At 38.7% G+C, this 17507-nt stretch overlaps 4 protein-coding genes across 11 annotated transcripts; 1 reads left to right on the top strand and 3 right to left on the bottom strand.

The window, feature by feature from the left end:
• Nucleotides 1-53: 53 nt before the first annotated feature.
• LOC103937817 (epoxide hydrolase A) lies at nt 54-2828 on the top strand. Its single transcript, XM_009347783.3, has 4 exons — nt 54-1138; nt 1313-1495; nt 1579-1820; nt 2475-2828. Exons 1-4 carry the CDS (start codon nt 854-856, stop codon nt 2722-2724), a joined length of 960 nt encoding a protein of 319 aa, XP_009346058.1. The 5' UTR covers nt 54-853; the 3' UTR covers nt 2725-2828.
• Nucleotides 2479-6680, bottom strand: LOC103937818 (folate transporter 1, chloroplastic). Of its 2 annotated transcripts, none has more exons than XM_009347785.3 (11): nt 6470-6680; nt 6308-6384; nt 6033-6126; nt 5591-5684; nt 5056-5129; nt 4438-4551; nt 3649-3720; nt 3505-3525; nt 3218-3285; nt 2945-3073; nt 2479-2713 (listed from the first exon to the last, which is right to left on the bottom strand). In XM_009347785.3, the coding sequence occupies exons 1-11, from the start codon at nt 6656-6658 to the stop codon at nt 2701-2703; spliced, it is 945 nt and encodes a 314-aa protein (XP_009346060.2). In that variant the 5' UTR covers nt 6659-6680; the 3' UTR covers nt 2479-2700. The 2 variants fall into 2 exon arrangements, with proteins under 2 accessions (XP_009346060.2, XP_009346061.2); XM_009347786.3 differs by having other exon boundaries at nt 4438-4548.
• An 892-nt stretch (nt 6681-7572) lies between these two features.
• Nucleotides 7573-10493, bottom strand: LOC103937820 (50S ribosomal protein L7/L12). 7 transcript variants are annotated; one of them, XR_007255061.1, is made up of 4 exons: nt 9736-10493; nt 8461-8606; nt 7983-8373; nt 7573-7880 (listed from the first exon to the last, which is right to left on the bottom strand). XR_007255061.1 is itself a non-coding variant. In XM_048575659.1 (2 exons), exon 1 carries the CDS (start codon nt 10391-10393, stop codon nt 9737-9739), a length of 657 nt encoding a protein of 218 aa, XP_048431616.1. In that variant the 5' UTR covers nt 10394-10493; the 3' UTR covers nt 7573-7880; nt 9736. The 7 variants fall into 7 exon arrangements, 4 of the variants coding, with proteins under 4 accessions (XP_048431616.1, XP_009346063.1, XP_048431615.1 ...); XR_007255060.1 differs by having other exon boundaries at nt 8461-8547; XR_007255062.1 differs by having other exon boundaries at nt 8046-8373; nt 8461-8547.
• A 348-nt stretch (nt 10494-10841) lies between these two features.
• Nucleotides 10842-13009, bottom strand: LOC103937821 (peroxidase 72). The gene is made up of 4 exons (XM_009347789.3): nt 12701-13009; nt 12408-12599; nt 12135-12300; nt 10842-11405 (listed from the first exon to the last, which is right to left on the bottom strand). Exons 1-4 carry the CDS (start codon nt 12923-12925, stop codon nt 10993-10995), a joined length of 996 nt encoding a protein of 331 aa, XP_009346064.1. The 5' UTR covers nt 12926-13009; the 3' UTR covers nt 10842-10992.
• Nucleotides 13010-17507: the final 4498 nt, after the last annotated feature.

Here is a 17507-nt window from a genome sequence, read left to right as displayed (position 1 = left end):
TATATGGCGGTCTTTTTAGTCAAAATAGTTCATGAGATTGACATAACTTCTCAATTTGGTCCCTGAGATTTGAAAACTATAGAAGTGGTCCCTGAATTTGTCCACAATCAATCGTTTTCGTCATTCCATGAAAATCTCTGTTAAATAAAAGACCAAAATAACAAAATATTAATTTTATCGATTTTAAATCTCAATGACCAAAATGAAGAGTTATGCTAATCTCAAAAACCATTTTGGTTAAAAAATCATCCCTTAATATGTACACAGAGAGAACAATCCGTGATATGAAAACCCAAATCAGAACATAAAAGAAAAAAATATTGTGATGTAAGCAGATGTCGCATTTCCAAAATATAATCACAAGGGCATGGTGAAACACAGAAAAAACCATAACTAAAACACTTTTCTATACAAGAAAGAAGCAAAATTCTTGGATGTCAGTACTAGGAAAATGACATAGAAAAGCACTAAAATTTGAGTAAATGAAATCATCCTTAATTAGTATATTCTTTTTACAAGACGATATTTTAAACTATATTAATTTATTTAAAGGAAGATTCGAATTTAAATATAAGAAGGTATACGCCGACCAACTAGTTTAATCACATTTACATAAAATTAGTAATTGGGTCAACAAATTGTACCTTTCTACACCATAACTCAGGTTATAGCATTTGACACGTTACCCTTCTCTGGTCTGATTCAAATTTGTCATCTTTGACTGTTTGACAACCAGAATGTTCAAGTCACCAACCTCCCAATCATTTTTCTGCAAATTGTACATAGAATAGTGAACTCTCTCTGTCTCTCGCTCTCTCTTTCTCTGTCTCTCTCTGTCTCTCTCTCAGGAAATATGAATGATGAGGTGACTCACCAGAGGATCAAAACTAATGGAATATGGATGCACATAGCGGAGCAAGGGACAGGGCCTCTGGTGCTTCTCCTCCACGGCTTCCCGGAAATATGGTATTCGTGGCGCCACCAGATCGGTTTCTTGGCTAAGCATGGCTACCATGTTGTTGCTCCTGACATGAGAGGCTATGGCGACACCGATGCCCCTCTCAACCCTACCTCCTACTCCATTCTCCACCTCGTCGGCGACCTTGTTGGCCTCCTTGATCATTTTGGTGGACAACAGGTTTTTCTCTCTCTCTCTCTCTCTCTCTCTCTCTCTCTCTCTCTCTCTCTCTCTCTCTGATTGTTTCTTTTACTTAACAATTGTTGTTCATGAGATTTGAACTACGATCTAACAAAGCGGAGAGTTGGGTTTTTAGCAAGAGAGTTTGATCGTTTGTGTGTCTTGTTGGAAAAGGCATTTGTGGTGGGACATGACTATGGAGCCATTGCAGCTTGGCACCTGAGCCTTCTCAAGCCCGAGAGAGTCAAGGCCGTCGTTGCACTATCTGCTCCATACTTCGAAAGGTCTTCAAGCACCAGGAATTCCGATTCGATGAGGCAGCTGTTCGGCGAGGGGTGTTACGTTCATCAGTTTCAGGTTCTTTTACAGCAAAACACAAACATGTAGAAATTGTGTCTTAACAAATGTGTGTTTTTATGATTGGATTTTCTATGGTGTAGGAGCCAGGAAGAGCAGAAAAATCGTTTGCGAGATACGATTATTTGACGGTGATGAAGAAGTTCCTGCTGTATAACAAGACAGATTATCTGGTGGCTCCTCGTGGAATGGAGATAATCGATTATCTGGAGACACCGGCAGTGTTGCCGCCATGGATTTCTGAAGAAGACCTCCAAGTCTATGCTCAAAAGTTTGAGGAATCTGGCTTCACTGGTGCTCTCAATTATTTTCGTACAATTGAAATGTAAGTATAGCCACGTTGGTCTCGTCTATGCACCTAAGTTCGAATCTTCCACTCCGATGTCACAGGCTTGGTTTACCTGTTGCACCTGTCTCTTTGAACGTGACCTGACCTAATCTCTCTTCACGCGGTTTGGTTTGGTGTTGGGGCTGGCTTAATTGCAAATGTCAACCCTAAAGAATCTTCAATGGCTTTTAGGTTTTGATTTGGTGATTTGATTTGCTACAAAACAAAATGGGTCGAATTTTGGGTCGGGTTTACCCTACTAGCGGAAGGGCTTGGGTGTGCTTAATTCAAAATGAGATCCACTCCTAATATCTATGTCCGGAGGCCGTAGACCAAGAGATTCAGACCATTCAAGAGAGAGAAAAAGAAATTCGGGCTGTTCAAGTTTTTGGATTTTTGTAAAGTGGCCCAGTGGAATGGACTAATGAGAGTCGTATGATTGAAATCAAGTGGTCCCGTTCTCTCAATCTGTGGGCTTCAAACATAGAAATCAACTTTACCAATCACTTCACACGCTTGATTTAGCTTGCACCGTATTGTTGATATGCTCAATCACTTTAATACTCTACTTAGTCTCAGGTCATAACGTTCGATAGTATTCAATGGCTATTGCTAATTTTTGACAGCTGTTAACTTTGGAAATGGAAACAGGTACTGGGAGCTCATGGGGCCATGGCAAGGTTCAAAGATTAATGTTCCAGCAAAGTTCATTGTGGGTGACAAAGACATTGGTATTGAAGTTCTGGGCACAATGGAATATGTAAAAGGAAGTGTTTTCAAGAGTCTTGTGCCGAACCTGGAAGTCGTGATCTTAGACGGCCACCATTGTATCCAGCAAGAGAAAGCTCAAGAAGTCTCCGACGAGATTCTTTCCTTCCTACGCAAGTTTTCTACAGAATAGAGTTTGCCAGTCTAAGTGAGAGTTTTGCCTTACCTATTTTTCAATGTTAATACAATGTATGACATTTGCAAGTATTTGTCCGATGGTGATACGATTCACAACTATTTACATGCTTGTTTCAAAAATACCTTCCGATACTCTTAAGTTTTGAAATTTCAACTGAAATAATGTTTGATGTAGAAAGAGTACTCAAAATTGAGGATGAAGAGAAGAATCTTACTCATTCGTTCTAGCCAATTTTAGAAATTTCAGTACATTTTCGTATACAATAAAAGTGATCGAAGCAGCAGGAACATTTTTCAGAAGATTTGGTGTGATTCCCTTGTAGAAACCTCGAATGCCCTCGAACCTACAAGCCGCAGCAGGAAGATATGGAAATAGAGAAGTTAGCATCCGAGACAAAATCAAAGGGGAGTTTATCGAATAAGACCAACTTAATGCCTTCAATAACTAGTCTGTTTTTTTCTTTTTCCAGAGTAAATTTCATCCTTACCGTGCAGTTTCCCTTACTACATGCCAGCTATCCATATATCTTGGAATTCCTTCGCTACTAGGTCGTTGCTGACAAAATGAGACATTAGAAAGTTCCAATCATTAATAAGGAATACGAGTGAATAAAACATGTAGAATCACAAGGGGCAACTTCAGAAGTTACGTAAAAAGGGATTTCAGTAATCTTCCTGAACCCATCATGATAATAAAAGCTCAAACTGTTTCAGACTGGAGAAACTTGCACATATTGAGACCATGTAAAGAGGAAAAATATATGGATATACCAACCTGCAATCGAGATCGTATCACCTGAAAAAACATGAAAAGAAAAAAAAAACCAGGTCATCGAAACTGCATAAGTAATAATCAAAAATTGAAATGAACATCTAGAAGAATTTTACACCAGAGCTAATAATATGTATTTATGCGTGCCTGGAATGGATATGATAGAAGAATGGCCGCAACTTTAGATGATCCACCCAATGCTGCATAGTCAACTGAATTCTGTGCAAAAACCAATGGGCCATAAGATTCCGTAACCAGGCTGCTTAATTGGCAAAAGAGCAACAAACATATATTACCGTGCAACAAATGGTGGTCTACATTGCAGTAGCTGTGCAAATACTTATACTTCTCCTAGATGCATCGTCAGGAATTTAATATGCTCAATTAAGTAAATCAATAAAGCAAAAGTTCCAAATTCTTCAGATGAACTAAAGTGGACAAAAAGTTGAACGACTGTTCCCCTGTGAGTGCAAGTGTAGATGAAAAGAAATTAAACTGATGATGATTTGATAAGATGGATTCCCATTCGTGAAATATGTAGTGTATAATCCTACGGCGCTCTTTAACATGCTGCGATGTTAACACCATAGATAGAGGAGATGAACAGGCACGAGGAATGTGTGCTTTTCTCAATCATGAATGGGCAGGTATATTGAGCAGAAGATGCGTACTATAGTATAATCCAAATCCTGTTATTACCCAAATAGCCACATTTTTTTTTCTTTCTTGTTTACGAATTTGTAGAACAAATCTCATTTTCCCACCAATCTGGGATTTCTTCATTTGGAGCAGTAAATCCTAACCAATGACTAGAGGACAAATTTTCCAACATCCAAAAAGGACCACTATAGCGAACTATACAAGATATGGGAATGTAAGTAAAAAAATCCAGAAGTTCTCGATGTATAGATGGAAATAGAGCCATTCTATAAATACCAGCACTGTATCAGCACTTCCAGAATGCGTTCTGCTTTTTTTAGACTTGAAGTCAACAACAATTTTACGGAGTTCTTCATATGCTGTGAATTGAATAGCACCATGAGAAACCTGCTGAAACAATAAGAAGACTGTAAGCTGCAAACTCTAAAGCATTAAAGACTGGAAACTTTTTGGCACAATTGAGACATGTGTATACTCTAATGCAAATGCACTTGTATAGTCTTAACATGCAATTAAATTTAGAAATACAAAATAATCGCCAGAAGCACTTCCATCTCTCCGCTCGGCATTGTAAATCATTAGATATGTCAGATACTCCCATATTTTTCCATAACAAATTCTTCACATGTTTGTTCAGTTTCCTTTTGCATTGATTAACTCAAATATTCGACAAAATACGAAGATTAACTCGAGTATAAATTTCCACAATCATGTCATGACATCACAATTATGAATATGGTATTTCTTTTTTGTAGTGAATTAGTGATGCATACAAGCTGTACAGAGAGGCTGTTAGTGTCTGTGGGGAGACAAGAAAGTAACCCCTAATCCTCTACAAAAGCTGTACAAAGAGAGTCATTAAAAACACAATAAGATCATAGACAAAAAGCATACCAGAAAGAGACTGGGAAGAAGGCCTTTATAAAGCGCAGCCCACCCTTCCTCTCTGATTATGGTTCTTAAGGCATCTGAGATATGGAAAAATAAAAAGCGAAGTAAAACAAAGGTTATGAACATAAGTACATGAAGAAAAATTCTCTAAAACAGACATGTCACAGATGATTGAGCAAAAGTTTTTAGGTGATAGTTATTGCAAATTCCCTTGAACCGGGAAGTTTTCAGTTTGGTATATGCTTGATATCATTATGCTCATCTTTCTAAAAACAAGTTAGCGTCAAAACAAAGCAAACTTCATTACAATTACAATCCTGTCATATCGTCTATGTCTTACTTTATAGCCAATCAGATCAATCTTATAAAATAGGTTATCTTCCAATTCTAGAAGTCCTCATCAATAATAGTTTATTTTCAGCACAAATTAACAAATAAGGAATATTTAGCATGCAACAAACTAGTAAGTGAGCCGAACGAACTAAAAAGGGGATATTGCAGTCATTCCTATCAAGTTAAAGTAAGATAAGAAGCAGACCATAAAACCCAGAATATGGTCGAGTTTGATGGAGAGGAGTCTGAAGCTGCAATCTTGTTTTTACAAGCCAAATAGGATTTGTGCACAAAGAAACCTGACAAAATCACAAGATTGCTATCATCTATAGGCAGCCATCCACTAAACTTCTGGCTACCTTCTAAAAGTATTAGAAAGAAACGGAAAGTGATTTATTATTCCTCTAAACACTTCATATAAAATTTCAAAGTTTGAAACATATAAATGTGATTTCCTAACTTCCCACCCTCCAACGGTGTCTTGATTTCAGCATACAAAAAGTTGGATAACTAACAATGATAGGCACGATATGCAATATGCAGATAGAACTGACAAGCAGGATTGCATAAAACTTTGATAATTAACAACCGAACGTTCCATTAACATTTTCTACAATCATATTATTCGAAGTTAGCAGAAGACTCACCAAAGCACCAGCTTCTGCTGCAGAAGCAAGATGAAGGCCAGCGCTCAGCTGCTTTTCCCTGTCCTTAGAATACCTTTCTTTTGCTCTTCCATAGCTACATACAACAGAAGTTTTCGGTTCACTCATAACTTCCTTCTGAAAACAATGAAAAGACCAAAATTGAAAGCAACCCAATTTCAACTGCATTGCGAAAGTCGAACCCTTTTGATATCTCAATATTTATCAAATAAAAAAGCTCCAATTTTATACTAGAAAAAACATACATTTCTACTTACAAGAAGAAATATAAACCCCATGAAACAGTGGAACCTAGAACCGCAGGAGAGAAGCCTGCGTAGAGTCCTCTCAGGCCCTGTAAAACACAAAGCAATGTGATCCCAAATCATCATCTGACAAAAAAAACCCCCAGGGGCGTTTGCAGGAGGATAGATTTTTACCTCCGCTCGAGCAATGGTAAAAATGGCGTGAGCCGTGTTCTTGTAAGTCGGAAGATTCAAGACTCGACCGTCGTTGACTTGAAACCTGGTACGGACAACGTCGAGGGGATGCATGGCGGCGACGGTGGCGAATCCTGCGACGGCGCCGGCGGTGGCGGTTTCCCACTGCCACTGCGACGCCGACGACATTTGTATTTCACGACAGATTTAGTAGACGAACTGTACTCTAAGTTGCGCAGCTCTGAGTTCTGAAGAGTGAAGCGATCAGGGTTTTCTCGGCAATCGACCGCGACGTCGTCGTTTTACGATTTTAAATCGAAACCGCCAGGTATTTTACCGGTGACAACTGACGCGGAACGAAGTGGCTGGCTTTGCCTCTCGACTCTCGAGTGGCCTCAGCTGTGACCCAGACCGTGCCGTTGTGTGTGCAACGTGGCTTGGTATTGATGTGTTTTTAAAAAAAAAAAAAAATTGTTTCTGTTGTGATATGAGAATAAGCTTATTTTTGTTGCTTCATGTTTTCAGTTTTTTTTTCACCCAAAACTATAAAAATAAGCTGTTTTTAAATGTTTACCAAACATTTTTTTTAGCTCAGTTTTTTTTTTTATGCTTATTTTTTTATAAAAGCATATATCAATACCAAACCAGTACTTAGACAGTGTCGACTAGGCTTATTTTCAAACTAATTGGGTCCCATCTTTCGAAGTGAAATTAGTCACCCGAGGATAATTCAAGTTTTGAAACCTCAATAAATTTTGGGATTCTGAATTTTGACATACATTTCAATTCTAATACAAATTGTCTCGAAAGTTTTTGGTATACGAGACTTCGGATGTCAAATTTGATTCGGATAACGCCAAATTTGAAAGCTTTCATGTAAAAAATTAACCAATTCAAAATTGTCTATCCAACTTGCACTCCATAGTTCCCAATTTTTATAATACTAAAGTGCAACTATGGTTTAGACCGACGAATATTATAACTAGTCCACAAATTTCAAATCCTGGATCAAATTTTAACCCAAACCCTAATTGCACTTGTTGCATAGGAAGAAAAATTGCTAGTTTCAACTCATCGTATTTGAATTCACTCCGTAGTAAGTATGGTATAAAGATATGTTAAATTGATGATAAGTAAAGAGGCATGGGCATGCCCGAACAGACACAAGAAAGAGGCATAGGTTCGCACTACGGAATTCGCAAAAATGTCCCTCATGATCTCCCACCATTCACAAGACAAGAACCTGCGGCCTCGTACACTGCCGTGCTAGCCCAAGAAGCCGTTGCAGCACAAGGAATGCCTGAACAACAAGAACTTGGACTAGGTAGGCTTCATGGAAATTCTGTACCTCCTCATCTCCTGCCACCAGTAGCAAGCCTCCGACACTCCATCCTGTTGAGTCCCACATTGGCTATACAAAAAGAAAAATAATAGTTTAAATATCCTAACCCCACCTTAACTAACACCGATATCTTTTGTAACACACCCGACGGATTGTGCAAGTAGTAATTACCAAGTTGGGAACAGTATCGGTGTTGTTGGAAGTGGGCCCTTGACCCGTTTCTTGGATAATTACCTGCTGCTCCTCATGTCTTGCAAGCCAGAAAAGCCATTGAAACTCAGAACTCTGTACCTAATGATAACTTCAAAAACCTGCCTGCGCCACAAGCCCAGCAAGAACATCCAAAACTGGAACCGGGATCTTTTTATAAAAACGTCAACTACGTGCCTCCTGATATCCCACCGGTCCCAAGCATCCAACACCTGATTCAAATATGCAGCAAGCCTTTTGAGAAGCAGTTAGCACAAACCGATGCGACGCGAGACTTAAGGCTGAAGGATTGTGATGTGGAAACGCATATCTTGCCGTTGTTGAACCCGTCTGAGGACCCTAAACAAGGAATCTGGATCACAGCATACGACATTGCTGGTAATGAGTACAAGATGATGTTTAAGGCCACAAGAGTCCGCAATAATATTCATGCCCTTACCAGTGTAGGTTGGAAACACTTTGTTAACCATCATGGCAGGAATCCACAACTGGAAAGCTATGCTTTGTCATCTGTTTGAGATATGGACTGCAGCATGAAAAGCTCTAAAATGTCGATGAAGTTTCATTTGGTTCCGGTTCGATCAACTTGTAATTTTGAGGTGCACACATGGATCAAGATCATTTTTGTGAACCCATTTATCAAAATGCTCCGTGTAACTTTAGCAAAGTAGATATAAATTCAACTTTGTGAATCAATTTACAAAAATGTTAGGTCTACAACAGTTGGTAAAGTAAACGTAATGGAGTAGACGATAGGACTGAATGTAACAAATCGAAACAAAACTTGTGCAGATACATCATTCTAACTCTAAGAAAGATGAGCGAAGCAGCTGTATCGATGAATGCCTTTCAAAAAACGAATGCTTTTCATCATGAAGATCTCCGACAGTCTCCTAATAGACTAGGTTAACTGCACTTCCACTGTGATGAATCACTATTTTACCACTCTACATTTTAACAATCCTTGCCACCCAAACCTTGAACTTCTTCAGGCATCTCTCCTCCTGGAGAGTCACCAAAAGAAAATATAAACCATCAGGTACTGAAGTTGCATAACCACATCGAACCAGAAAAGAGTGCGGTAACGTGCAACGATAACAAGTGCTGCCAAAAGCCATTTCCTGAAACCATTGACAAGTGATTTGGCTGCTTAGGTGACACTATTGTCAACTTATGTGTACTGCAAAACCGACGTGTGTAGCCGTATGCACGTTTGGACACTAAAATAATTTCCAAGGTAAACACAGATTTTCCTACTAATTCTTCTATGACATTCTCCAGCTCCCCAACAAGGTCATGCTATAAAGCCCTAAATACCAAGGAAACCTATTCACTATTTAGAGACTGGATGAACACGGGATTCGGGACATGACTCGAAACTCATAGTACCTATATAGCATCCCTAAATTCTCAGTAACCTTTACATATGAACAATAAATAGCCTAAGACTAGCCGGAAGGCTTCATTTATGTGAAAAGTCAATCAAGTGCTTAGTTAATCCGCCATTGACAAACTCATAATTCCAACTTTAATGTTAAACATATTGGTCAAACCTGGAATTCTAAACCAACATACTATAAAACTTTCCGGGTTAATGATACCCGAAAAACAACGAAAAGCTCAAGGGTTTATAGCTCCTAATGCCAAACTACAACGCACACCACACATTCAAATTCCAGTTCACAAAACGCAAGAGCAGAATTCCAGACATTACCTCACTCCATTGAAATTTTGGCACCAACCTCCTTCATCTTGGCAACAATCGATTCGGCCTCCTCCTTCGTAACCCCCTTCTTCAACAGCGTAGGCGCCTTCTCCACCAAGTCCTTGGCCTCCTTCAGCCCCAAATCCGTAAACGTCCGCACCTCCTTAATCACCTTGATCTTCACCGCAGCATCGAAAGAATCGAGCTTTACATCAAACACCAACTTCTCCGCCTTCTCCTCGCTTTTGGCCGCCGCCGCGCCGCCCTTTCCGGCCCCCCTCAAGCCGCCGAATCCCATCCCGGGCATCATCATCACCATCCCCGGCATCTCCTTCACCCCCAATTTGTCCCTCAGAACCTCCGTGAGGTCCGAGACTTCGAGCAAAGTCAGGCCCGAGATCTCGTCCGCGATCGCCGATACCGACTCGGACGGCGGCGGCCTCTGCTCCGGTACAGCGGTGGTGTAATTGCACGCTACATGAGAGAAAATTTGGGGCTTCGATTGGAGAGACGAAATGGGATTAGGATTTGGGGGGTTTAGGGTATTTTGAATGCGGGAAAAATGTGGGGAAATGAATCGTAAATATCTCATTTTTTTTGGGTTCGGGAATGCGATTTTAGGGAATTTGAGGAAGCTATCTGGGCATGGCGGTTGTCGTCGGAGCATAGAATTTCAGAAGGTTGGTGCGTCCATGGTTTTGAAGCTCTGAGAAAAAGAGTGAAGAGTGACTGGTATGGCGCGACTGGGAGTAACCAGCTGAAGCCTGCAGGCTTAAACCCTACGGGGACGAAGGGTTATGTTTGGGCTTTGTGAAGTAAAAACAATTATGAGCCCAAATCCGTTTTGGGGCCCAAAAATCCCATGTTCATGTGAGTTTTTATTTTAATGTCCTAATCGACCTTATGTCTTATGTTTCTCAATTTTTCAGTCCTAACACATAGACTTAATGAGATGTGATTTTTCTTGATTACTTACAGGAGCTTAGTATCGACACATATTTGATCGTTAAATTTAATCTAATTGCATGTATTAAGTGATTAAATATAGCTAAATCAAATGCAACGGTCAAATATGTGACTAGGAACCGAAGAAATTTTCCAAAAAGCCAAATGAATGAAGGAAAATAGGGCAATTTCCATTAAATTACATCATGGGATGCCCACAATTTATTCTTGAAAGCACAAAATACACACACACACACACACACACACACCAAAAAAAAACAAAAAAAAAACTCCATAGAAATTTCCAGCACCCTCATAAGCTTAAGAGTTAACCTTCCTGCAGCTCTTCCTAATCTCTCCCCTCGACCCCGTAATCGGAGAAATATTCCCCATCTTAACCATGGACTTGGCAAACTGCTTAAAGAAAAGCTCATTGTTCTCTGCATACTGCTGCACCAACTGCTTCGACACCTGACTTTTCGTGACGAGAACTTCGTCCGAGTTCAGAAGCCCCTTGGAGGCCAGCAGGTTCTTGAAGTAGTTGTTGTCGAACTTTGTAGGGCTCACAAAGTCCATCACGAACAGGTTCTGGTCCCCGCCGGATCTCGGGCACCTGGTTCGAAGCTGGGCGGCGTAGGACTGGTCGAGGGTGAAGTCAGCCAGGCCGTTGCCCGACTGGTTGTAGAGCCTCTGCCTGAAGGAGGTGCACCTGGCATTTCCAATGGTGTGGCTTCCTGCATGAACACAAAGTTTAGGGCATGTTAATATTTGGGTAATTTTTATTTTGCATGTTGGATTTGTGTGGCTAGATACAAGTTAAACGTTAGTGATTACTAATAGCACCAAAGTCTTTTGAGATACAACCCGACATCTAAATAGATTCGGTAGGTTAACACAAGCTAGCAAAGAGGGAGCCACTGTCAGACTGGGTGGGCTTCAACATAGTGCGAAAATTGGGAAATGAATCTCTTGGTGCTAATTCTTATAGGATCCAGATCCTCTCCGGATCTAAGGATTATGAGCTTAGGAATCAATTGATCCGGTCCGTTAAAATTTGATCCAACGGTTATAATTATTATAATTTTTAGTAAGATCTCCTGTTTGTAACCGTTGGATCAAATTTCAATGGGCATGATTAATTGATCCCTAGACTCAAGATCCTTAGATCAAAGAGGATCTAGATCCATTCTTATAAAGTTTATCCATTTTGTGAAAATAAACCTATTTCACCCTAGTGAAAATTGGCCCACTCCACCTTAATAACACCGAACAAGGTCAATCGCTCAGCAAACATAGACTGTAAAAGGATAAATTATAGTCCACTTCTATGAAAATTCTTGGTTTTGTCCTTAGGTTAAATTTGAGATTAATATCGGTGTTAGATCAGGTTTAATAGTGGACCCACACCGATTTTCTGTAAAACAATGTAGTATATATAAAATGGTGTGTTGGAAAAAATTTACCAGATAGTGCAACAAGATCAACAATGTCGAGCTTTTTCAATTTGAACTTGGTGAGAATAGTTTGGAATGTGTTGTTTGGGGCAGGAATGTTGTTGTTGGAGCCACTCAAACTTGCTCCTCTTGAATCCCTTCTTCCCAGTGGGACCTCCCAGTTTGGCCCACCAGTCTAAAAATTTTATGCAACAATTGACAGACAGCATATGTTAGAATTTAGGCTTTTGTCACACACCATGCAACTTAAAAAAAAAAGCTAAAATTTGTAAAAGCACTTACCAGGACGGTTGAGTCTCTAGCAGCAAGAGCCAAAATGTCAGCACAAGACACCGTGCTGGGGCACTCCTTCTCCAATGCAGACTTGATTTCGTCAATCACTTCGAACCCTCGCGCTGAATTCTGGTTCGGGACAGACCTCTTTTCGGTGATTATGTTCTGGCTGCTGTCCAGCAGAAGTGATGCATCGCAACCCTGCAAAATAGGTAGCAAGTGGCAACACAATCTTAAGTACCTCACTCACATAGATGTACGTGTAACTAGAAGCAACTGGGACACTTTTTGTGATCGTATACCTTCACGAAACAGTCATGGAAATGCAGCCTGAGCAAAGAAGCTGCCATTCGGGCTTCCCTAGCAACGGCTTTCGCAACAACGGACTTGACAATCTCTTTGGCTCTGGGGCAGGAGCGGTCATAAAACTGTGGGTAGAGATACCCACCAGGAGTTTTGTCACAGAAACATAGTGGAGAAAATGCAAGAAGAGAAAGAGCTAGAAGGAAGCTCAAAGAGTTGGCCATAATAATGTGGTTTCTTGGAGAAAAAGACTTGAAATTTGAAGACTTTGGTTTGATGAATCCTTTGGTTGGATTGATGAAATTTATAGAGGGACTTTGTGGGGAGAGAGAGAGAGAGAGAAGCTGCATGGAGTTGGTACCTTACTATTGCAAGCTGCTACACCAGTAGACAGGGTCAAAAGAGAAGGTTGGAGTGGTAGCTTTCATGCTTTTGAGCAGATGACAAATCATAATTATGGTAACTTCGTTTCTAATTAAGATGATAATTAGTACAATGGACAGCTTACATCCTTAGTACAATATTTTGGTACACTAATTGATTGCAAGACGATCAGATCTTTGAAAATTTTACAGTATGATACTGGAATACAATCACGTGGTATAATCAGTCTACGCGTCACAATATAAACTAACCACAGCTCTTTAGAGTTGAATGGCTACAGTATCAATCAAATATTCATGATACCATAACACATGAACTGGTATTTTAGATTTGGAATCCGAAATCCAACTAGATTGACATGTACTCATTATAAAGAAACATTAAAGCCTCTTTCACTTCATTAGGAGATTGGCATCTTTCATATTTTTTAAATGAGAATACTTCAATATTGGTGTTCGATCACGTCATTCATAAGCACTTTGCGCAAAAACAAGAAACTCCTTGCATTTAGTTTCACTTGATCCCGAACTAGTTCCGTCTAGTGTAAAAATTGCCCAATTTCCGGCTCCCCGAATATGCTTGTATAAAAAATAAAATAAAAATAAAAAAAACCCTAGCATTTGTGTCTTGTCTTGTCTAATTGTTTCCTTTTGCTATCCCTACTGTTTCATGAGTTGACATTGATTCCATTATTTGGTTAATCATTAATTTTTTCCGTTAATCATGAAGCTTCGTGGCCTTTTGACTCGAGGATCAATAATTCTCATAGATAATTGTGGTGCGTTCAATGTGTTGTCCTGTTGCATACATACGCCTGTTTGGGCATATTACAAAAGTTGGTTTAATCCAAAGCATATGGTAACGGGAATATTAGGTTAATCTGGACGGTCCAATCTATAATAAAGATATCGTAGGCTGGGTAGGAGAACTACTCCTGTAAGCATCCCTTAATTGCAAATAAAAGCATATGCCATTACATATAGCAAGTATAATCCCTAACATTGCTTTTGACATATTAACCGACGAGCGTCAGACTATTTGGTCTAGTCGCATTCAATTTGTACTTTGTTAAAAAAGATTCTGATTTCAAATCTCATAAACTATAGTCGTTAATTAAAACAAATTAACATGATATGAAATGAATTCGTTTGAATCACAATATTACCGTGCTATGAAAATTTGATCTCGTTGAAAGACAAACATTTTGCAGTGAAACTTCTAAACCTTTGTTTGTTATACTGGTACAAGTTAGCTGATATCCAGTGTATTCAGTGTCGTAACTGTCAAATTGCACCATATCTTCCTTCATTGGGCCTCGGTGTTCCTCGAGTAGGAGTATGAGAAGGAGAACGTTCCCAAGAGGCTTCACTGGCAAAGGCACTATTAAGATCTTCGTGTCGGGTGTAGCTTTGCCTTGTGTCACTCACCTATTTTTGTATCCCCAAATTAAGAACCATTAGACCATGATCCAATGATGACCTAAAACCTAAAAATATTTAGCCCAGAAAATTTAGGTTTTAGCCCAAAAACAGCTTTTCTACTCCAACCCTTCTGGCTTAAAATTTTAGCTCCAGATTATCAAAGAATGAATTAAGGCTTTTTTTTTTTTAAATTAACTTTTTAAAAAAAAAATTTATGTAGATTATCCTAAATTAATTTTATGAACATTTTAACCTAAAAATATTTAAATTCCGATAAATTTTGAAAAATCACTAAATCAATACATGAAAATCAAGATAAACAACATAAACTTAATACCAACGACATTTAATAAACCACATAAACTTAAAAAATAAAAAAGACAATTAATAAACCACATAAACTTAAAAAATAAAAAAAACAATTAATAAACTACATAAACTTAATACAATCGAAAACTCATAGACTACATAAACTTAATAATGATATTCACCATCTTGACTTGGTGATGGACTTGGGTGATAGTCTTGAGATGAATCATCATCTTGAAATATACTCCTTGTGGCATTCCTTCGTAAAATTTCCTTTTGCTTACCACGTAAGTATCTCTTCCTCTCTGGAGTGTATTTGTCGAGGTCCTCCATTATCAAATTAGTTTCGTACCTTTCTTTCTCCCTATCCCCTTCTTCCTTCATGGCCAAAAGCATTTGGGCCGATTCTTCTTGCCGATGGCACTGGATTTCCTTCATTATTGTCATTTCGCTAGCAAATTGTGCACGTGTCGGATCTTGGGACTTCCCTTTTCTCTTTGCTTCCTTTTGCTTATCTCTACCCGGGGGCCTTGCAAAAGAAGAAGTTGGGGTCATTTGTTCGACACCTTCATTGTCGGCAAAATTCACACCTTCATTGACATCATTTGGGGGTGGGACTTCATTATGAAATAATCTTCCACATTGTTGGTTCGCATCGGTTCCCCACCTCGGACAATCCTTGAGGATGTTCCAAGCATGATGCAACTTAAAAGCTTGATTTTTTGGTGTAGTTCTTGTCTTGTAAATTGCCATTACTTTGTCACCCTATGCAACAAATACATAAAAACAATTAGTTGCAAAATACTATTATGTACATGACAACTAAAATATCAACAAATAAACTCACAATTTCTGAGGCGCCCCTTCCACTAGGCATGTCAACCATGGCTCTCTCCAAGCTTCCTTTCCACAAAGTGCACGCTTTGTTGATAATCTTCCACCGATCATAAACACCACCAACTTCCCTTCGACCGGCGTTGGAGTTTTCATGAAACTTATCAACGATTTTACCCCATAAAACCTTTCTATTTTGATTGGTGCCGACGGCACCATCTTCGCTAATCGAAATCCATGCCAAACATAAAGCAATATCTTCGTCAAATGTCCAATTACGACCTCTAACATGCTCTTTTGCCATCTTGAAAATTCTAGAAATGAGAATAAATGGTATAAAGAAAAATTGGAAGAATTGTAGGAGAAAAGTGAGTTTTGTGTGGATGTTTGAACAAATACATAGGTATTTATAGAGTTTTTAGTTGAATTTTAAGTTAAATAATTTTTATAAATTATTCTAGCCGTTGGATTTAAATTTGGACCGTTAGATCTTTTTTTTTACCGTTATATTTAATTATATTTGATCTAAGCCGTTGGATTCAATAAATACATAAATATAAAACTAAAAAAAAAAAAATTTGAACCTGGACCGTTGGATTAACCAACGGCCAAGTAATCAGTCATCGTTTGATTTATAAAGCAGCCCAACGACTACTTTGTTGCAATTATTGCGCAGGGAACAGCCCACGTGGGGCTGTCGGGTGGGGATATGTTTTGGCGCGTGTGGCGCGTGGGAGATAGGATGAAAGGAAAGTGGGCTGCACAGCCCGTGTTTCACTCACAACAGGTAGGGCCCATAATGAGTTTTGGCCTAAAAACGGGCTGGTATTTGGCCTTCTTTTAAGTTTTGGGTTTTAGGTTTTATTTACCACATGGGTTGGAGTGGGTTTTGGGGAAAAAAAAAAGGGGAATTTTAGGTTATAAGCCATTGTTGGAGATGGTCTTAGAAAGTATACAGTGGACATGGGCACTGATCAAGCTCAGTTGCCTTGTAAGGTTTCTCTACAATTTAAAACTAAAGCATCTTGCAGGATCTATTTGTTCCTAAGAATTCGAGTCTAACAAAAAAATGTTCTAGGACAATGCAGGGAAATTGCCGTCTTAACAATCAGAAAAAATCACAATTTTATACAAAAAAATGTTATAAAGAGTAATGTTATTCTTACCACAAATTTATACTATATCTCTTTACCATTTTAGATGACAGATGAGTTGGACAAACTACATCATTTAATTTCAATTTTTTTATTAATTAAAACACTTAAATAATCTTAGGTGGAAGAAGGAGACTCCTTGTATACCACAATTATCATTTAATTAACAATCTTTTTATTAATTATTGATTAACATTTTGATTAAATGCTAATTAATTTAGATGATGTGGTTGTCCAACTCATCTGCCATCTAAGATGGTAAAGAAATATGATATAAAATTGTGGTAAGAATAGCATTATTGTTGGATATATGTCAATAATCTGTGATAAAATTATATATGCTAATAAATAATAAATGCAAATAGGAAATTAACCGAGTATAAAAGCTATATATGGCCAATTCTGCCTTATCTGCGGTGGAGGGCAAAGGCAAAGTGGTACTCAAATTCACATCTGGAAAGAGTCTCACCTTGCTAAACATGTTGCATGTTCCTGAAATGAGGAGGAACTTGGTTTCTGGACTTATTCTGATTGCTAAGGGCTTTAAACTTGTAATGGAATCCAACAAATTTGTACTTACCAAGGGTGGGATGTTTGTTGGAAAGGGTTATGTGACTGATGACCTCGTGGAATCAATGTAATTGTCATTGATGATGCTAATAAAATAAATGTTTCTACTTATATTGTTGAGTCTTCTAATATTT

This window comes from the organism of the source record quoted next, unplaced genomic scaffold (genome assembly GCF_019419815.1).
Source record: "Pyrus x bretschneideri cultivar Hongxiangsu unplaced genomic scaffold, Pyrus_bretschneideri_v1 Contig8, whole genome shotgun sequence".
In the NCBI taxonomy this organism is placed as follows: domain Eukaryota; kingdom Viridiplantae; phylum Streptophyta; class Magnoliopsida; order Rosales; family Rosaceae; genus Pyrus; species Pyrus x bretschneideri.
Note: the sequence above shows the minus strand (reverse complement) of the source record. Positions and strands in the feature narration are given on the sequence as shown.